Source organism: Rhinopithecus roxellana, chromosome 8 (assembly GCF_007565055.1).
Source record: "Rhinopithecus roxellana isolate Shanxi Qingling chromosome 8, ASM756505v1, whole genome shotgun sequence".
In the NCBI taxonomy this organism is placed as follows: Eukaryota; Metazoa; Chordata; class Mammalia; order Primates; family Cercopithecidae; genus Rhinopithecus; species Rhinopithecus roxellana.
In genome coordinates, this window is record NC_044556.1 from 92,762,433 (window position 1) to 92,779,200 (window position 16,768).

Sequence of the window (16,768 nt, forward strand, 5' to 3'; positions counted from 1 at the left end):
TATCCCAAGTCAAACGTTTCTTGATATATTTTGGCAATGCATCTTTTTAGAGTATGGTTCATCTTTTCAGTTTTTCCCATGGATTGTGGTCTCCAAGATGATAATCTAAAGGTTTCAGGAAGATACAAGTCACAACACCCCCTCCTGTAGCCATCATAGACAGTCTTCTTTGAATTAAGGTAGGCGGGTATTAACTACAGAATATGTGGCCCCTGTATCAATAAGAAAGTCAATAAGTTTGTTCCCCACTGTCAATTTTACCCAGGGCTCCTGGGACTATGACAGCAGTTGGCTAAGCATACATATTCAATGTATGTATGTTACAGGAGAAGCTGCGAATATTTATGTAGGTGATCCTGACACATGCGTATTGTACAAACATGCATGTTACATATGACCCATGTTTACCTTGAGGTGAAAACGTAACATTTAAATGTACTACAATTAGGCCCTGTACATCAAAAGGTCTTTTCAGAACACAAAGACATGCAAATGCACAATCTCTATAACCAGCCAGAACCAGTTCATGGCCAGCAGTCTTCTTATCAGGAGAAAATTAGTGAAACCAGTCTTTTATTTAATCAAAGCTATAGTTATGGCTGGTGGAACTGGGGTTCAGTTAGTCAGCATGTATGAACTGGATGAGTTGCAATTGTTTTAATATTGTTTGTCTTAAGGCCAGTGCTTGCTTGGCTGCTAGAGAAAAAGAGAAACATTGTGTCATTGAGAATATAACTTATTCTTTAAGTGGAGCAATGCATGACTTAACTCTTGCCTGGCATGGCCTTAGGTCCTGTTTATAATTTGGTATTTTATTGCTACAAAATTTCAGTTATGTCAGTCTTATGACCTCTATTTTAACATTTGTGTTGATTAGTTGTTGTATCTAAACCGCAAAAAGGAGAGGGTATAATGAGGTGTGTCTGACTTCCCATCACATTATACCTGAAGACTAAGTTTTTAAGGTTTGTCTGGGGTCCCCTTAGCCAAGAGGGGGGTCATTCAGTCAGTAGAGGGCTTAAGATTTTATTTTTAGTTGACATTCTCCCATTTGGCCAAGATATACCAATGGCAGCATAAATGGCCAAACTTTTATTTTGTTCCACATTGTTGCTGGGGGTGTTGTGGCTACCTGCCCCAGGTCCATCATATCCCTTGGTAGGATCCCTGTGGCCAAGGAACTCAAAGCCAAACAGATGGTAATGGAGGTGGGCAAGCATTCATTAACCCTTAAAACCTTTTAAATAATGTAAGAACCAAAACCAAAAGCCAAATAGCAAAGTTACAAAACCGACCTTTCTATAAGTTCTGTGTGTTGAGCCATCAGCTGTTTAGGCATCTGCGTACCTATATTTGGAGGATCTGAGCTAATTCTACTCCTTAAAAATAAAATTAGTACATCAAAAAGTGTTTTGTGCCCACCTCTCCCATGATAGTCCTTGGGACCAGAGGGATTGAATAGTTTTTTAAATCCTAGAGATACTAGGTACAGAGAGAAAGGTAAACCCAATTTCTATAAGCTATAAATAGCTCAAAAAGAAAAAAGGCAGGCCAGGTGCAGTGGCTCATGCCTGTAATCCCAGTACTTTGGGAGGCCAAGGCAGGTGGATCATGAGGTCAGGAGATCAAGACCATCCTTGCTAACATGGTGAAATCCTGTCTCTACTAAAAATACAAAAAATTAGCCAGGTGTGGTGGCACACGCCTGTAGTCCCAGCTACTCAGGAGACTGAGACAGGAGAATGGTATGAACCCGGGAGGTGGAGCTTGCAGTGAGCCGAGATCGCGCCACTGCACTCCAGCCTGGGTGACAGAGTAAGACTCCGTTCGGAAAAAAAAAAAAGGTTTTCTTGACTCTGGAAAACAAAACATGAAGAATTACAACATTTCAAACTTAATCTAGGATTAGATTTTGAGGACATTTGTCAAATAAGTTAAAGCCTCAAAACATTTGATCAAAACAGAACCACAGGTCTTTGTAAAATAGGTTATTCATTTCACAAAAGTGATAATCCAAAGACTTTAATAGCAATACAGAAAGTTACATGAATATAAAGACTTAACCTTTCTAAAGTTCAGTTTTTCTAAATAATCAAAAACCTGATGAAGATAATATAAGAATTAGGAATTATCTTGAGAAAATGTAAAATCTTTCCTTTTTTTGGGGGGGGGGGGACAAGGTCTCACTCTGTCATCCAGGTGGAAGTGTAGTGGCACAATCATACCTCACTATAGCCTTGAACTCCTGGACTCAAGTGATCCTCCTGCCTCAGCCTCCCCAGTAGCTAAGACTACAGGCACGCACTACCACACACAGCTAATTTTTTTTTCAGAGATGGGGTCTTGCTTGTTGCCCAGGCTGGTCTTGAATGAGCTTCAAGTGAGCCTCCTACCTCACCCTCCCAAAGCACTAGGATTACAGTCATGAGTCACTGTTGCCCAGCCTAAAATAATTGTTTTTTAGGCCAGCTACCAAAAACGCAAAGAAAAATTTTCTGTAGTATGATTGCTTCCCCTTATGGGAAGCCCATTTAGATAACCTGTAACTCAGACCTGATGAAAACAATACTTGAATGTAATCAGACACAGAAAGACTGCTCAAGGCCATGAGTAGCTGAGTTCAAGCTCATATGACTTGCCACACAACAGCCAATAAGTCTAGAGACAAGGTGTTGTGGCAAGGAAAGCTACCTTATTCAGAGAACCAGAAAACCAAGAAGATGGTGGACCATCATCATAAAGAACCATCTGAAGTCAGCATGAATGTTAGGCTCTTTTTTATGTTAAGGGAAGGGGGAAGAAGAAGGGGATTGAGATCACGAGGTGACTGATGACCACAGACACCTGGGTGGCAGCAAGGGTCTGAGGAGGTTGTAAAACTTCCCTTTTCTAGGTCAGGTCACAATGTTCCTATAAATCTTTAACATAATATTGTTATTTGTCTGTATATTTCCTTATCTCCTTGGGGGTTAGTTTGGAGAAAGGAACTGTTACCATTTTTTTAAAGTTGAACTGCAAGCTAAATTCCTATAATTAGCTGGTCTATGTACAGAGTTAAGCAGAAGCTTTTAACCTAAAGGATATTACCCCTGGGGGTCAGAGGCAAAATGGAGTCAGTCATGCTAAGTCTCCCTCCACTCTTTTTCTTTTTTGAGATGGAATTTCACTCTTATTGCCCAGGCCGGAGTGCAATGTCATGATCTCAGCTCACCGCAATCTCCGCCTCCTGGGTTCAAGCAATTCTCTTGCCTCAGCCTCCCGAGTAGCTGAGATTACAGGCGTCCACTACCACACTCAGCTAATTTTTGTAGTTTAGTGGAGATGGGATTTCACCATGTTGGTCAGGCTGGTCTGGAACTCCTGACCTCAGGTGATCTACCCACTTCGGCCTCCCAAAGTGCTGGGACAGGTGTAAGCCACTGTGCCCAGTCCCTCCACTCTTATAATTAAACCAGCTGTTGCGTCTCCTGCCAAGAAACCAATCATGAAGATTCACCATGTTCTAGATGGGAAAACGGCTGTAGCCTGGGAGAGGCCAGTCAGGGACAAAGCCAAAGTTAATATAGAGGATGGAGCTCCTAGGGTATAGGGGTTGGGTCTGGGCTAGGGAGCTGGAAACCTAGGTTTTATGCTTGTCCCAGTTTTGACATTGGCCCTGAGCAGTGCTGTTTCTCATCAGCCTCTGCCTGCTCCAGGGGTCACAGGGCCAAGCCAGATAGAGGGTTGCTAGCGTCACTGGACACAAGATTGCTTTCCCACAGCTCCCCTTCCTCCAGCCCCTCTGGTCCACATCCGGAAACCTGGGTACCCTTCACCCACCTAGCTCTGTCCCACAGTGAGATTTATTGCTGGCTGCCCTGCCATCTGCCCCAGGGTAATAAATCAGGGCAGAGCAGAATTGCAATCACCCCAAGCATGGAGTGTATAAAAGGGGAAGGGCTAAGGGAGCCACAGAACCTCAGTGGATCTCAGAGAGAGCCCCAGACTGAGGGAAGGATGGACGGACGGAGAAGAATGTCTCGCTGGGGACTGCTGCTGCTGCTCTGGGGCTCCTGCACCTTCAGTCTCCCGACAGACACCACCACCTTTAAACGGTAATTGGTAACTCAGGCAGAGAAGGGGTGGGAGGGGCGCAGGGTTCCCACCTTCCCAACACCCTGACTTTTCCACGTGTGCTATCATTCAATCCTTACAATCAGCTGGACAGGGAGGTATGGACCTGTTCAGAGAGGTCAAGTGACTTGCCCAATAAATGACACTAGTAGTCAGGTATGGAAGCTGTGTCTTTCACTTCCTGCCCAGAGCACCACGCTAACTAAGCACTGTAGAGAACTCAGAAGTATTAGGACATGCCCCTTGCCCTTGAGGAGCTCAGAGCCTGAATATTAAGAAGTGTATGGGTGGTTGGGTGCTGTGGCTCCTGCCTGTAATCCCAGCCCTTTGGGAGGCTGAGACGGATCACTTGAGGTCAGGAGTTTGAGACCAGCCTGGCCAACATGGGGAACCCCATCTCTACTAAAAATACAAAAATCAGACTGGCGTGGTGGCAGGCACTTGTAATTCCCAGCTACTTGGGAGGCTGAGGCAGGAGAATCGTTTGAGCCTGGGAGGCGGAGGTTGCTGAGCCAAGATCGTGCCACTGCACTCCAGCCTGAGTGACAGAGTGAGACTCCATCTCAAAAAAAAATGGGGGTGGGGGGGTGGGGCATGGGTACAGACTGAGCCACTGCACTTCAGCCTGGGTGATAGAGCCAGACCTTATCTAAAAGACTGAAGAAGGGGAAGACACAGCATTTGAGAGAAGACCTCACAGAGAAAGGGGTTTTCAGTCTGGGGACAGCAGATGTGACCAGCAGTCCTGAAGGTAGGAAGGCACATTTTAATCACGGTAATACTTGCTAAGCCTATAAAACGCTTAGGGCGTCACAGGATCTTTTCACATGTCTCATCTCAAGTTATGCCCCCAACAACTCAGCATTCCCACTTTGCAGATGAGGACACTGAGGCTCAGGGAGGTGATATGTAAGAGGCTAAGCCTCAACACACACTGGGCCTTTTGCTTCCAAAACTGCTTTCCCTTGCTCTGAGGCTCTCAGAGAGTAATTGCTGGGTTGTGAGCACTGGGTAAGAGGATGGGTGCTTCAAAGCAGCTGCACCCCAGGATAAAGGTAGAGGAAAGTAAAAACATCTTCCCCTGCTGTTATCCAAAAGAGAAAAAGAATGGAATTGGGCAAGGGGTGGAGAGGGAATCCAGCTTTTGAAACAGAATTATAGGAATTTTGCTACCTGTTATGTGTAGAGCATCATGTGAGGCACTTGGGACAGCTGAATGAATGAGCTGCTTCTCAAGGTGAACATGTACATATATACGCTCACAATTTACATGTATTGAGCAGTGGGCACATGGTTTCATCTGCACAGTGACTCTGAGGTAGGTACTACCATTAGGCCCATTTTTAGAGGGGTTAATGGAGACTTAGAAGAGGCCCAGAGGCCGGGCGCGGTGGCTCAAGCCTGTAATCCCAGCACTTTGGGAGGCCGAGATGGGCGGATCACGAGGTCAGGAGATCGAGACCATCCTGGCTAACATGGTGAAACCCCGTCTCTACTAAAAAATACAAAAAAACTAGCCGGGCGAGGCAGTGGGCGCCTGTAGTCCCAGCTACTCGGAAGGCTGAGGCAGGAGACTGGCGTAAACTCGGGAGGCGGAGCTTGCAGTGAGCTGAGATCCGGCCACTGCACTCCAGCCTGGGCGACAGAGCGAGACTCCGTCTCAAAAAAAAAAAAAAAAAAAAAAAGAGGCCCAGAAAGGTTAGGTAGCTTTCTCAGAATCACACAGGTGGTAAGGGGATTCAGGCATGCCCCCTGCAACCACTGTCTTCACCACCATATGGCACCAGTTCCACATGCTGTACGGTCCAGGCTGTGAGACTCAAGGAAAAACAGAGCAGAGGCCCAAGGGAAGGTGAGGCCAGTGTGGGCTGGAGGCCTTGGGGCAAGCTTCTTGGAGGTGGGTGTACATGTTGGGGCTTGGAGGACTAAAGAACTGGGGGGAAAGGGAAGGGGAGAAGAAAAGGATTTTCTGAAAAGGAAATGGCAAAAAGTGAAAGTCCAAACCATAGGCTGCTGTGAGTAAATAGTGGGAAATGCAACCTCCTTGGGGTCAAACCTCTGACCCTCCATTTTCCCATCTGTAAAGTGGGAGTAATAAAATCATCCACCTTATGAAAGCAAATAAAATAATGATTGTGAAAATATTTTGGTGACAGTAAACTGTGATAGGAAGATAACAAATCATTTCTGTTACAATACCATGCTGATAGGCATAAAAGTTGCATTCATGTCCATGGGCAAAATGGGAGTCAGTAGAATGCATGGGACGCAGGAAGGATGTAGGAAGGAAAGGGTAGTGTAAGTATAGGAGGACTGGCCGCTAAGAAGAAAGTAGAAGAAAGAGGGAATCTCCCTGTGTATGGGAAAGTCTATTGCAGAGTCAACTTGGGCTTCCATCCTGGGACCTTCCAGTGAACAGCTAGAGACATCTTCCTCTGGGCTTTGGCAAACAGCCTTTATGTCGGGACCCAGGGGGCCCTATATGGGAAATAAGGCCAGACACATGCTCTGAATCCCTGCTGCAAGATTTCTGAGTCACCTTCGTCCCCGTGAGCCTTCATTTTTCTCATCTATAAAATGAATGACAGCTAGCTTGTTGGAGAACTCTCAGTAGCAACTCAGGAGAGTCAGTTTCCCAGGTCTCTTTAATTCTGCCTCTCAAAGGTGATGGGAAAACATCTGGACAAGAAGCCAAGGAACTGGGACACATCTCTCCAAGGATGAGGTGCACGGCGCTCTGAAGATGCTGGCTTCTCTCTATGCCCAACCCAGCTCAGGGGATCCTCTCCACCACAGCCCTGGTTGGGTGCCTGTCCGCTGGTGTCCTGGAGACCTCGCAGCTGCTGTGGGCATCTGCTGCCACCTAGCGGTCTTCCATGGCACTGTCTTCCCCACCAGCCCCTAGCTTTGACAGGGGCACTCCCTGGCATTCGTCTCTTCAGAGGGAATGTCTGTGCCTGTTTCACGTCTGTCCTCCTGCCAGCTGGAGTTCCTTAAAGGCTGTCATGATCGTTATCTTTCTAGCTCCAGTTTCCAGCACAGTGAGGCACAAAGTAGTTGTTCAGCAGGTGATTATGGAATAAATGGATGAACGGACCAATAAACAAATAGCCTTGTCTAATCAAAATTAGGCAACAGAAGGAAGTCACTTCAGGGTTATTTAATCCGCGGGCAGCTGACTCCTCTAAATTGACTCTTGACAAGAGGTAACTCTTATAAATGCTCCAGAGGCCTTCAGGAACAGAGGTGATTTCCAGGTGGCTGGGCTAACATTAAAGGTGGTTGTACTAAAAGCAGGGATTTGGCCTCAGGGACTCTACCGTTATGGTGGAGGTACAGCACTTTTCTATTTTTGCTTCCTCCACCATGGGCCAGGATCTTCCTCAAGAGGATGCCCTCAATCCGAGAAAGCCTGAAGGAACGAGGTGTGGACATGGCCAGACTTGGTCCCGAGTGGAGCCAGCCCATGAAGAGGCTGGCCCTTGGCAACACCACCTCCTCCGTGATCCTCACCAACTACATGGATGTGAGTGCCTGGCTCAGCCCCTCGCTCCCTCCCTGTCTGCTTTCCCCCATGGACCTAGGGCTTTCTTTACCATAAGACTCACCCTTCCCATGCTGTGTTTGACGAAGGCGCTGAGGAACATGTGAGCACCCTAGAAAATTCCCATTTTCCGGTTGGAAAGCCTGAGCACAGAAGACATGAAGGCACTCAGGGGCCATTCAGGGGCAGGGTTAGGTTTGGAACTCAGCCCAGGCCTTAAGCCAGGTGTCCTAGGTGGGTGGGAAGGGGTGTGTGACTCAGGAGGGGGTTTCTGTGACCGGGTCCAGCACAGTCTGACGGCTTGCTGCCCCAGTAGATTCTCAAGGGTCAAGTTCGCATCCTGCTTCATTCTCAATGTTTTGATTTCGCCATCTTGTCTTACTGAGATTCCCAGTTTCTGGGATGCCATGGGGCGATGCTAAGCCTTCGACCAGTTCCTGCAGGACAACAGAAACCCCGAGAGGCTACAGGACCTCACCTGGGCCAAATCTTACCCTGACAGCCAAGAGTGAAGCCAGACAAGACCCCAAGACCCAAGGTGCCCTGAGCCCCTCCAGCCCTCTTTTTACCCCCACAGACCCAGTACTATGGTGAGATTGGCATCGGCACCCCACCCCAGACCTTCAAAGTCGTCTTTGACACTGGTTCGTCCAACGTTTGGGTGCCCTCCTCCAAGTGCAGCCGTCTCTACACTGCCTGTGGTGAGACCTAAGACCCACAGTGCCTCTCCCCAGTCCCCCTGCCCTACTGTGCATGAGCAATCCTGCCCCACACCTAGCTCCCATCCCTCTTGCCACCAAGGGAGTGCCTTCCTCTCTGCCTCTGTACCCACTGACCCTGACACTTAGGGGAGAGAGGAAGATGTCTCCCATTTTTCTGATATAGCCACCAAGGTTTAAAAAAAAAAAAAAAAAAAGAAAGCTCCAAGAACCCCTGACCACTCAGAAGGCCACTTCCCAGTCTTCCTGAGATTGAGACAGGACTGAATTCTCAAACCCATCCCAGGCACTCGGAACTCTTCCATCCCTAGTCTTAATCAACAACCTCTTACTGGGCACTTACTCTGTGCCCAGCATCTTCTCTGGTGTTATCAGTGTTAGTGATTACTTTAAATTCCTTCATTTAGGACAAAATTATCGAGGTATGGGCACATTAGGGGGGCCCAAGAAATCCAGTCCTTGATTGATGAAGCACATATTCCAAGCCCCCTGACCCTAGAGTCACTCGTCCTTGTACCTAAGCTAAGTCCTAAGCCACACCAGCCATACCCACAATGCACCCTGCCTCTGAGTCCCCCTGTCTGGGCCACTCTTGGACAAACCTGAGCCTCTGTCCCCCTGTCAGTGTATCACAAGCTCTTCGATGCTTCGGATTCCTCCAGCTACAAGCACAATGGAACAGAACTCACCCTCCGCTATTCAACAGGGACAGTCAGTGGCTTTCTGAGCCAGGACATCATCACCGTAAGTGGGGTTGCCCTAGGTCATCTGCTCCCAATCCCTTCTGTCCCCAGGCCTCTCCTGACCCTCCAGGGGCCATACCTGCGGGGAGGTGCACTGCAGCCCACTTGGAGCCTGGGGAGCTGAGGAACACCCTGCTCTGCCACATCTGGCTGTTGCTGCAAAGCAGCAGTACCTATGGGGGAGCAAGCTTGGGCCACGGGCTTAACTGTTGGGTGGTTTATGGATGTTTTTGCATCTGACTTGCACGTAGGGCTTGTCGTGAGCCCCATGACTGCAGTCAAGTAACTTGTCCGAGTTCATCAGCTCTGACTGGGCTACACCCTAGTCTGAAATCCAGGGTCAGGGTCAGGCTGAGTTTTAGGGTCAGGCATAGGTTTTAAGGTCACAGTTGAGGTTGACTCTGGGATTCAGGTCAAGTCCTGCTTTTCTTTTTATTTGGCCCATGTCTGACCCTTTCCTCATTCTGGAGTTTCTCAGGCCCTGCTCCATCAGAGTTAGGGGAAAGGCACACATGGGACCTGACAGAAAATCAGGGTGATTCCTGCCTCCCTCCCTTTTTTCTGTGAACTCAGATATAAAAAAGGGAGAAGGGCAAGCTTGGCTGTGCTGAAGAAACCCTTCGCCCATGATAAGCGTGGGGGCCAAGACCTAGTCCTGCCGGGCACGAAAGCCGGGCCACTGGGGAGGAGGAGGAGCTCTTGGCAGCTTTTCTTTTGCTGCTTGGCAGGACCACCCCCTCAGCCTCTGCTGTCCAATCCCTGGTCAACTCCAGCTCTCTCTTGGCTCTGCAGCACAGACGTGTATTGGCATACACATTGGCATACACAGAGTGTGTGCGTGCAGAGTTGAGGAAACACTCTTACCCCAATTTCTGTACCCTGAAGCCTGTGTGCCCCTGGGATCCCTAGTGTGGAAGCCCAGACCAGACTCCAGCCAAGGAGTGGGCAGTGGGCTTGGTCTCCTCTGGTCCTTCCTCCCACAGGTGGGTGGAATCACAGTGACACAGATGTTTGGAGAGGTCACGGAGATGCCTGCCTTACCCTTCATGCTGGCCGAGTTTGATGGGGTTGTGGGCATGGGCTTCATTGAACAGGCCATTGGCAGGGTCACCCCTATCTTCGACAACATCCTCTCCCAAGGGGTGCTAAAAGAGGACGTCTTCTCTTTCTACTACAACAGGTGGGGACTGGGACTCCAGGGGCTGAGGTGGGGGGAGAGGAGGGGAGAAGAGCTGGGGAGTGGAAGGAGAGCCTGGGCCAGAATTGTTAAGTGTTTGTGATTAGGTGACAGTCAATTAATATCTAGAACTGTACTAGCCAATATGGAAGGCACCACTGAAATTTAAATTAATTCAGTACAGTCAAGCATCAATTAAGCATTCAACTGGTGGTTCTTAGTTGCACTAGCCACATGTCAAATGTCTGGCAGCCGTGGTGGCTAGTAATTACGGTTTTGGACAGTGCAGATAGAGAACATTCTCAGCTTGGCAGGACATTCTAATGGACAGTACCACTCTGGAGCAAGAGGAGATGCAAGGTGGGGGTGATGGGAAATAAGGGATTACCGTGACCTGGAGCCCTGCCTGTGAGGGCCATGGCTCCTCCCACACAGAGACAGCCAACTTCAGTCATCCATTAGATCCTTCATTTGTCTGCCCACTCATCAGTTCAGTAAATGCTATGTGCCAAGCACTGTGCGAGGCTCTGGGGGTGTAGCAGTGAACACCGTGAACAAGGCAGAACCTGTACTCCCCTACCCACATAGAGCTTACAGGCTAACAGGGAAGACAAGACATATTCCAATGTAATGAGTGTCACAGGCAGGCAGCGAGTGTGGTGCTGAAAACCATGGATGCTTTTCAATTCTAGGTTGAGCTTATATGCAGCTCAGCCAGCATTGGGGAAGCTGTTGTCAGCTCTTGAGCAGGGTTGGGCTCTACTCCAAACTGCTGGGCTCAGAAAGATGGCATGAGTTGGAGACAAGAGAGCTGGAGGCAAAAGGGGCCAGGTGCAGTGGCTCATGCCTATAATCCCAGCACTCTGGGAGGCCAAGGCAAGAGGATCGCTTGAGCCCAGGAGTTAAGGCTGCAGTGAGCAGTGATTGTGCCACTGCACTCCAGCTAAGGCAACAGAGTGAGATCCAGTCTCAGAAAAAGAAAAAAAAAAAAAGTCAAAAGGGTAAGAACATGAGGCCAGTGGCAAAAAGAATAGAGGAGAGGATCAGAGTTCAGAGAAATCTCACAGTAAAACGGAGAGGAGTCTCTGGTGTGGTGATAGAAAGGGAGGCCTTGAGAAAAGACCAATTGGTGGCTCTGCAGTCAGGGGTGGTCTTTAGAAGAGCCATTTTAGAGGAGGTAGGGGCAAGGCCAGATGGCAAGCAGTTAAGAGGTGGATGATGTGGGTGTCAGGAAGTGGAGGTCATAAGATGTAGGTTGCCCTGGGACATTCAACAGGGAAGGGAATTGGGGGTGGCGTGGGGGGTGAGATCCAGAAGCAGAAAAGGAAGGGTGGGTGTTTTTAAATGCTAGAGGATGCTCGAGTGATGCCTGTAGGTGGAGGAAGAAGCCAATAGGAAGAAAGAGATTTAAAATGTGGAAAGAATAGGAGCTAAATGGGAGCACTGGAGTTTGAAGGCCATGAAAGACATGAGGTTCCAGCAGACAGGAAGAAGCCAGGCTTTGCAGAGGAGAGGGCTGGCTTCTTCCTTTATCTTGGGATGGGAAGGAGGGAACATCCAGAGACATCCTGAAGTATTGAGAGAGAGGCAGTAGGGAATTTGTGCTAGCACATACACATACATTCCGACTTTATAAAAATACAAGTAGTTTGCAGTTGCACAAAATAACATATGCACACCTACACACCCATGCACACATGTGCATGTGTGAATTCTACTATGAATTCTGGAAAAACACATCACACACACATGCACGCCCTGGAGATTAGGCCTACAGTAGTCCCTGAGCCAAGCGCAGTGTGGAGGAAAGGAAGGCGAGGGGAATCAGCTCTAGACGGGGCACCAGGAGCCTGGCTCCAGTCCCCTACTTGTTCACTCATGGACTGGGTAACTTCAGGCAAGTGACTTCGCCTCTTAGTGATTCCATTGCCTGAAGGGCAAAGAGAGTACATAACACCCACCCTGCCAAACAGCAGGGCTGATGAGGTTGGCATGAAATGAAGCTTCCTTTCTGCTGTCTCTCTTTCTCTGCAGAGATTCCGAGTAAGGAGACAAAACCCCCACATGGCTGTGACCTTCCAGTACTCCCTGAGCACCTGACCCAGAATTACACATGCCACCGGCCCAAAACTCGCATCAGCAAGCCCAGCCTCCGCTAGATGCCGAAGTTCTCTGTCCTTCCTTCCTGCTCTCTCCATGCCCCCTGCCCACACCCAATAGCCTCCTCAGGGTCCCCTCCCCTACACCTGCTCAATCAGCAGCAACCCAAGAGTGAGGCGCGTCCATTTGTGTCTTGTTCACATCCACTCATTGTTCTTGTACCTGCTCCTTTTCTGTGACCTCTCTGGGGATGCTTTTTGGGGAACAGCTGGACTACCCTGGAACAACCTCTGGCTGGGGTTGGGGAGGGGAAGAAAGGCGGAGAAGCAGTATGTTCTGCATGCTTCCCAACGACAGCTCTGAGCCTGGCTGTCTGTCCCATATTCCTGTGCCCTAGAGCCCTCTGTCCTGCCCGGCACACTTGTGCAACCTTCCCCGATTACCTGAGTTGCTGGGTCCCGGAGGTTATGGATTTCCAAGAGCTTCTGATCTTTCCTTTAGGAATTCCCAGTCGCTGGGAGGACAGATTGTGCTGGGAGGCAGCGACCCCCAGCATTACGAAGGGAATTTCCACTATATCAACCTCATCAAGACTGGCGTCTGGCAGATTCAAATGAAGGGGTCAGAAATCCTCAACCCTCTCCGGGCTCCAAAAATTGCTGATGTCATTGAGGTTGGGGAGGGTGGGAAGGACAGCGTTACCATCCTTCCCTCTTTCCAAATGCAGCCACTTCTTAAGCACAGCCACCATTTGCTCTCTGCCTGCTCTGTCCAGGCTGGGAAACAGAGAAGGGAAGGGCCTGGGGAGAAGTGGTGGAGGGCGACAGTACCTTCCCTCCTCCATTCACTGCCTCAACCGGCCACCACCGTGGCCTCCACCCACCCACCCACACTCAGGAAGGACACGCAGCCTGGAGGTGCCCCATCAGCCTTCTGTCTGTCTGTCTGACTGTGGCCTCCCCCAGGGTGTCTGTGGGGTCATCCACCTTGCTCTGTGAAGACGGCTGCCTGGCATTGGTGGACACTGGTGCATCCTACATCTCGGGTTCTACCAGCTCCATAGAGAAGCTCATGGAGGCCTTGGGGGCCAAGAAGAGGCTGTTTGATGTAAGAAGCCAAAGAGGGAAGGTGCTGCGGGTGGGGGGAGCGCCACCTGGTATCGGCTCACAAATCCCCCAGGCAGATGAGGCCATCTCAGGCCTTCGCTTGTTCACCTCACACTCTCCACACGTGTGGCTGGTCACCCATGGAGCGGGGCACTGTGCCCAACCCTCTCCAGCAGAGAGGCCAGGCCACCAGCGCAGGACTCCTCATCTGCTGAGACGTCTTCCATACTCAAGGAGGCTTCCTTTGCCCCCCACCCCAGTATGTTGTGAAGTGTAATGAGGGCCCTACACTCCCTGACATCTCTTTCCACCTGGGAGGCAAAGAATACACGCTCACCAGCGCGGACTATGTATTTCAGGTGAGGTTCGAGTCGGCCCCCTCAATGGCAGGGAGGAAGGCTGGACAGAGACCCTCAAAGGGGGACAGATTACAATGCATAGATCATGTTAGAAATGTAGTTCTCTAACTTGGCTGTGCATGTCACCTGCAGAGCTTTGAAAAATCCTGGTACCTGGGCCACATCCCATACCTATTAAATTAGAACCTCTAGAAGTGGCACCTGGGGTTCAGTTTCCCTAGGTGATTCCAATGTGTGGTCATATTTGGGCATCACTGTGCCTGTTCCCTCATCTCCATTTTCTCATCAAATACTCCCAATAATCCTATGCTCCTATATTCTTATCCTCTTTTCATAATCAGTAGGCTTAGAGAAGTTGAATAACTTGTCTAGAATCAGAAGCTAAGGCAAACTGTAATCTCCTGAAGGAACCACGGTGCCTGATGCATTGTTTGCCTGGCATCTAGCACAGGGGCTAAACACAGCAGTGGTACAGTCCACAATGGGGCAAAATGGCCAAGATGTGAGGGAGGCCCAGTGTGGCTAGGGGAGAGATGGAGGTGAGAAGGGGAATGTTGCTGAAGACAGTTGCTAGGGTCAGGCAAGGTGAAAGGAGAATGGTCATGTGCTGGGTATGGAGAAATTCTCCCCCTTCCTGCCAGGAATCTTACAGTAGTAAAAAGCTGTGCACACTGGCCATCCATGCCATGGATATCCCGCCGCCCACTGGACCCACCTGGGCCCTGGGCGCCACCTTCATCCGAAAGTTCTACACAGAGTTTGATCGGCGTAACAACCGCATTGGCTTCGCCTTGGCCCGCTGAGGCCCTCTGCTGCCCAGGCAGGCCCAGCCTTCAGCCCTGGCCCAGAGCAGGAACACTCTCTGAGATGCCCCTCTGCCTGGGCTTATGCCCTCACATGGAGACACTGGATGTGGAGCTCCTGCTGCATCCATGCCCTGACCCCTGCACCCACCCTTCCCTGCTTTGAGGACAAACAGAATAAAGACTTCATGTTCACAGGCTGTCGCATCTGGGTTCACTAGGGTTTAGAACAGAGGGAGGGGCTGCATGATCATGTGTGGACAGGAATGTGACATGGACAAGCTACACATTTGCCTCACACACAGGTTCTTGCATGCAGGGATGATGCCATCCATCGGCCATCAATAGGACTCAGGTGGAGCTGTTTACACAACCTCGGGTGGGAAGTCTGAAGAGAGCCAGAACCAAGCTCCCTCTAGTCCCTCAGGGACCAAGGCCAATGCTGTGGCAGTAGACTATGGGTCAGAAAGTTCACCCAGCTCACAGAAGCCAGCTCTGAGTTCAGACTGCTCTGCTGAGCAAGTCAGCCCTGTCTCTTGTCCCTGCAAAACTCCCCTCAGCTCTCCTTATCCACTGCAGATGCCCCAGCCCTGCCCCATGTAGCCATTTACACAGGCATTCTAAGGCACTACCACCTAAAATCATAGAACACCAGAGATCCAGGCAATACTTCCACTTTATAGGTGGGGAAACTGAGGCCCAGAGAATGGAAGGCCTTGCCGAGGATTACTTGGTCAAGAATCAAGTAGTGAAGAATACTGAAAGATAGTGAAGAATCAAGACTGGAACCCAGCCTGCCTGACTTGGGTCCTGGAGGCTTTCCACCTCATCATAAGCAGTTGGTACTGTCATACAGTGCTTCATGCACGCTGGTATGGGGCCACATGCACAAGCACACAGGTGCACACACACTGCTATCCTCCATCCCATCCACCAGGGACTCCTCAGACTGAAGTCTCTTCTCCCACTCTCACTCTTTGGGCTGTCTTCAGGGCATGTGTAACTTGGGGAATGAGAAATCAGCATCCACCTGGAGCTACTGAAGCCATCACTCTTCACCATAGTTGCTCACCTCTCTTTTGACAGAAAGTCATGAGGCACTGAGTGGCTCAACCAGGCCCTCAGTACCTCTGGGAGCCATCTGCAAGAGTCCATGAGCAGTACCAAGAGCCAGAGCCTGGCCTTCAGGACCCTGGACTCCCACTTATTCTCCATGTTCCCTTGTCCTGTGCAGCTGTGCTTCCTGACTGCAAAGGAAGTGTTGGAGGCCATTGTCTTTTCCAGCTCCATCCTGGAGCTCTGTGACCTTAAGAAGGCAGACACGACTCCCATTATCTCCTTCACTGTCCAGTATGGTAGGCACATGTGGCTACTTACACTAAAATTAAAAGTAATTAAAATTGAATAAAATCGGCAGGGCGCGGTGGCTCGCACCTATAATCCCAGCACTTTGGGAGGCTGAGGAGGGTGGATCACCTGAGGTCAGGAGTTCAAGACCAACCTGACCAACATGAAGAAACCCCCATCTCTATTAAAAATACAAAATTAGCCAAGCATGGTGGCACATGCCTGTAATCCCAGCTACTCGGGAGGCTGAGGCAGGAGAATGGCTTGAACCCGGGAGGCAGAGGTTGTGGTGAGCAGAGATCGCACCATTGCACTCCAGCAGCCTGGGCAACATGAGTGAAATTCCGTCTCAAAAGAAAAAAAATTGAATAAAATCAACGTGGCTAGTGGTCACTGCATTGGACAGCAGATATAGAACATTTTCATCACTGCAGAAGTTCTGCTAGGCAGAGCTGGATTCTGGACAACAATAAGCATAGGAGCCTCCTAGTCGACAGGTTCCGGGATAGGCCAAAGGGATAACTGGGAAAATAGGAAAGGGCCCATTCTCTGAAGGTGCTTTTCTGGGTGGGGCAGTGAGAGATAGTGACTACTGAGATCCCTGAGGCTTCACTACGGCAAATGGGGCTGGCAGCCAACAGAGCCCTGCTTAGGAGGTGGCAGAGAACGTCCAAAGGAGAATCTGGCTAGTAGAGGGACTTGCCCCTGAGCCGGCCTGGCCTCTCTCCATGTCTCCTCCCTGCAGCAACTCTGCCCC

The 16,768-nt window shown here is 49.8% G+C and overlaps 1 protein-coding gene across 2 annotated transcripts; it reads left to right on the forward strand.

Moving 5' to 3' along the window:
* The first annotated feature begins 3,958 nt into the window (after positions 1-3,958).
* On the forward strand, positions 3,959-14,862 carry REN (renin). Of its 2 annotated transcripts, XM_010369799.1 has the most exons (10): positions 3,959-4,094; positions 7,489-7,639; positions 8,235-8,358; positions 9,002-9,120; positions 10,103-10,299; positions 12,331-12,339; positions 12,898-13,017; positions 13,362-13,503; positions 13,763-13,861; positions 14,503-14,862. In XM_010369799.1, the coding sequence occupies exons 1-10, from the start codon at positions 3,997-3,999 to the stop codon at positions 14,662-14,664; spliced, it is 1,221 nt and encodes a 406-aa protein (XP_010368101.1). In that variant the 5' UTR covers positions 3,959-3,996; the 3' UTR covers positions 14,665-14,862. The 2 variants fall into 2 exon arrangements, with proteins under 2 accessions (XP_010368101.1, XP_010368102.1); XM_010369800.2 differs by lacking the exon at positions 14,503-14,862 and having other exon boundaries at positions 13,676-13,766.
* The last annotated feature ends 1,906 nt before the right edge of the window (positions 14,863-16,768 follow it).